General features: G+C 44.1%; 1 protein-coding gene across 1 annotated transcript; it reads right to left on the bottom strand.

Annotated features, from left to right (window-relative positions):
* Positions 1-205: 205 nt before the first annotated feature.
* Positions 206-3117, bottom strand: LOC113290843 (uncharacterized protein K02A2.6-like). The gene is made up of 3 exons (XM_026540433.1): positions 2776-3117; positions 923-1582; positions 206-802 (listed from the first exon to the last, which is right to left on the bottom strand). The coding sequence occupies exons 1-3, from the start codon at positions 3115-3117 to the stop codon at positions 206-208; spliced, it is 1599 nt and encodes a 532-aa protein (XP_026396218.1).
* Between the last annotated feature and the right edge of the window lie 1160 nt (positions 3118-4277).

Below are 4277 nucleotides of genomic sequence, written 5' to 3'. Positions count from 1 at the left end.
CCCCATGGTCATACACTTATAGACGCATATAGAGGAGTCCCGAGAGATTGTATATGGTTATTTTCCCCAGCATTCACTTTGCAAAAATCTTGTTTGATTGATAAGGTGAGGTATGCTGTTCCTCGTCCAGAGATAGAAACATGTCGAGCGGATACGCTGTCTTCTTCTTCTGGTATTCTTCACCCAGATGCAGGACTGCGTTGCTTTATGGATCGTATGGATTGAGATATTTCGCATTCCATGGATGTCTGAGGACTTCTCCTTTTAGGTTACGCAGGTAATAAAATCCATTTCCTGCGATATCATGTATTATAAATGATCCTCCCCATGTTGGTGCAAACTTGCCCCACCTTTGCTCTTGTTGGTATTGGGGTATAGTTCTCAGTACATACTGTCCTTCTACAAAATTCCTAAGCTTAATCTTCTTGTTGTATTCTCTTTCTAATCTTCTTTGGTAGTTTTCCATCCTTTGTAGTGTTGTTTCCCTTCTATCTTCTAGGTCATTGAGTCTTTCCAGCATCATATCCGCTGTGAGGTTTTTCTCCCATGCTTCGGTCTTGGTGGTTGTCATGATAATCTCCGTTGTAATGACTGCTTCGACCCCATAAGTGAGGAGGAAATGGGATTCACCAGTAGCAGACCTGTGTGTGGTTCGATATGCCCATAACACATTGTGTAACTGTTCACACCATCGGCCCTTGTGTTCCAGTGACTTCTTGAGGATGAGAGAAAGAGTCTTGTTTGTGTCTTCAGCCTGACCGTTGCTCTGTGGGTAGATAAGGGTTGATTTTTTCTTTCTTATCTTGAAGGTATCGAAGAGCATGTCTATGTTTTTCCCTTGCAGTTGTTTGTCGTTGTCAGAGACAATTTCTGCGGGGATGCCAAATTTGCAAATGATGTTTTGAAAGATGAATGTGAATACATCCACGTCCAGGATTCTAGCTAGAGCTTTGACCTCCACCCATTTTCTGAAGTAGTCCGTGGCTACAATCAAGAATTGTATTTTCCCCGACCCTTCGATCAGGGGTCCAACGATGTATATTCCCCATTTTGAGAAGGGCCACGGACTATCTACTGAATTCAAATTCATCGCAAGAGCATGGATCCTTTTAAAAAACCGCTGGCACTCCTCGCATCTCCTTGACATCCTTGCGGCGTCTCGTATCATTTTTGGCCAATAGTATCCCTGCATTTTTTCTTTATCCGCCAGTGATCTCATTCCACTATGATTACCTGCGTCCCCGTAATGTATGTCTTTCAAAACACGATGTCCTTCCTTTCTTGATAGGCAGCATAGTAGCAGCCCGAGGAAAGATTTCTTGTATAAGACTCCGTCACGAAGATCATATATCCCTGCCTTTGATTGTATCTTTCTGTCCTGCTTCAAGTCTGTGGGAAGCGTACCTTCTCTAAGATAAAGGTGAACCTCGGTTCTCCAGTCCTCCTCGTTGCTGAAGTCCTCATCTTCGTTCGCCCTTGTCAAGATATCATCTTCGACGAAGTCTTCGGCAATGTCCTCCCCTACGTCATCGTCAGTAATGTCTTCTTCCACATCGTCTTCACGATTTGTGGAGAAGGACTGCTGTGGGGTGATCGAAGGCTCATATACTCTTGTCACTTTTATATCTTTAACACTTTAGTCTTTTAGCATGGATGATATGTACGCCAAGGCATCGACAGGCCTGAGATCCTTTCTACATAGATGTCAGAACTTGATGCTTGATATCTGTGATGCTAAGGTTTGGATCAGAGCCATATATGCTGAGAGGGTCTCGTCATAAACATTATATTCCAATTCGATCTGCCGAATGACCAGTTGTGAATCACTTGTTAGGCGTACATCGTTTATTCTCATTTATATTATTAAACGAAGGGCATGTACTACGACTTCGTATTCCACGATGTTGTTTGTATGCCCCTCGAATTCTAATCTTAATGCTTGCACGATCCTACCTTCGTTTGGGGTAGTGATCACGATGCCAATACCTGCACCTTCTATATTCCTTGATCCATCCATGAAGATTTCCCATCTTCTTTGGCTTGAGGGCTCGAGTACATCAACTGGATATTTTCCGTATTCTTCTGCTTCTGGTATGTCCTTCACCTCTTCGTCGTTGTCTAGAGGTAAGTCCGCCAAAAAGTCCGCCAAAAAGTCTGCCAAGACTTGTGACTTTTGGGAAGTTTCGATCTCGTGGATAATGTTGAATTGATCAAGATGAGTGTTCCATTTTGCTATTCTTCCTACCTTCCCAAGGCTTTAGAGGACAGCTTCCAACGGTGCTTTACATGGGACCCGAACATGATGAGTCAAGAAATAGGTTTTCATCTTTTAGGTTTCCCATACTAATGCTAGTATGAGTTGCTCGATCTTCGTGTAGTTTCTTTACGCCGGGTTGAGAGTATTGCCGACATAGTAGATTGGTTGCTCAACCTTCGTATTGGTTTTGACAAGGACTGCGCTGACTGTATCTTCGGTCGCTTCTATGTACAGGGATAACACCTCATCAGGATCGGGCTTCTGGAAGATCTGGATCGTGGCCAGGTACTGTTTTATCTTCTGGAAGGCTTCTCCGCACTCTGCGGTCCATGTGAACTTACTTCCTTTCTTGAGGATGTTGAAGAAGTGTTTGCATTTTTCCGACGATCTAGCGATGAATCTCCCTAGTGCTGCCAGGGATCCGTTGAGTTTTGGACTTATTTCAGGTTCTTTGGGGACGGAATTTCTACAATGGCCTGGTTTTTAGCAGGAGCAACTTCAATGCCCCTCTTCGTTACCAGATATCCGAGGAACTTTCCTGATGTGACGCCGAATGTACACTTCTCCGGGTTCACTTTCATGTTGTGCTTTCTCATGGCCTCGAAGATATCTCTCAAATCTTGATGGTGGTCTTTTCGCAGCTTACTCTTGACGAGCATATCATCGACATATACTTCTAAAGTATTCCCTATCCATGGCTTGAAGATAGCATCTACCATCCTATGGTATGTTGCCTCTGCGTTTCTCAGCCCGAAGGGCATCCGTGTGTAACAATAGAGGTCGTACGGGGTGTAGAAAGCCGTGTGTTGTTGATCTTCTTCTTCCAGGGCCACTTGGTTGTAACCGGAGTACCCGTCCATAAATGACAATTCATCTTATCCTTCAACGTCTTCTACCAACTGGTCAATGCTTGGGAGTGGGTAACCATCCTTCGTAGACGCTTTATTGAGGTTGCTGAAGTCGATGCATATCCTTACTCCCCCATTCTTCTTTGGTACGATGACCATGTTCGAAATCCATGTTGGATATTTTACTTCTTTGATGAATCCTGCTTCTAACAGCTTGCGTAGCTCCTTCTCGATTGCTTGGTGATACTCTGGTGCTATCTTCCGTCCTTTATGCCTGAAGTGGGTCGTGCCTGGCTTTATACGAAGTTCGTGATGGATTATCTTTGGATCAATTCCTGGCATGTCACCTAATTTCCATGCAAAGATGTCCGCGTACTCAATAAGTAACTTGATTAGAGCTATCTCACTTTCTTCATCCATTAAAGTTCTTATCTTGATCATCTTCGGGTTTTCTCCGGTCCCTATATTGATCTCCTTCGTGGGTTCTACAGATGTGAATGTAGGATTCGGTTCCCCTATGAGAGGGACATTCTTTAATTGTTATTTGGTAGGATCTTCATCCCCCTTAGCTGCTGATGTACCTGCTTTGATATTTAGAACGATGCTTTCCTTCGTCAGGCTTATTCCTGAGATTTCTTCAAGATAAAGGTCAATTGCTTTGTCCTTGGCGGCCTCCTTGTTTTTGTTTCTTTGGGACTTCTTCTGTTGGTCTTGCTCATTATTGAGTTGGTTTTGTAGAGCCTGTCATTCTCGGGCGGTGACCTGGTCCCCTTTGATTTCCATTACCCCTTCGGGTGTTGGGAATCTTTGGTGATGCGTTGCTGCTACTCCTTTGATCTTGTGTACCCATCTTCGGCCGATAATGGCATTGTAAGGAGAAGGAGCGTCTACTACACTGAATCTTGTGTCAACCTTCATCGGTCTTGCATTCACTTGCAACACAATGTATCCTAAAGGCTTCGTTGGGACCCCATTGAATCCGTATATGGTATAGTACGAAGACATCATATGATCGTCATTCATCTCCATTCGTTTGAACGTGTCATAAAACAGTACACTGACCGAGATCCCTCCGTCGATGAGGACCTTCCTGATATTGCACCCTGCGATGGGTAATGTGAGAACCAAGGGGTCGTTGTGATCCTCCATGTCATCCTCTACATCCTCAGCGT

Source organism: Papaver somniferum, chromosome 6 (genome assembly GCF_003573695.1).
Source record: "Papaver somniferum cultivar HN1 chromosome 6, ASM357369v1, whole genome shotgun sequence".
Classification (NCBI taxonomy): Eukaryota; Viridiplantae; Streptophyta; class Magnoliopsida; order Ranunculales; family Papaveraceae; genus Papaver; species Papaver somniferum.
The sequence above is the reverse complement of the archived record's forward strand: the minus strand, read 5'-3'. Positions and strand labels throughout refer to the sequence as shown.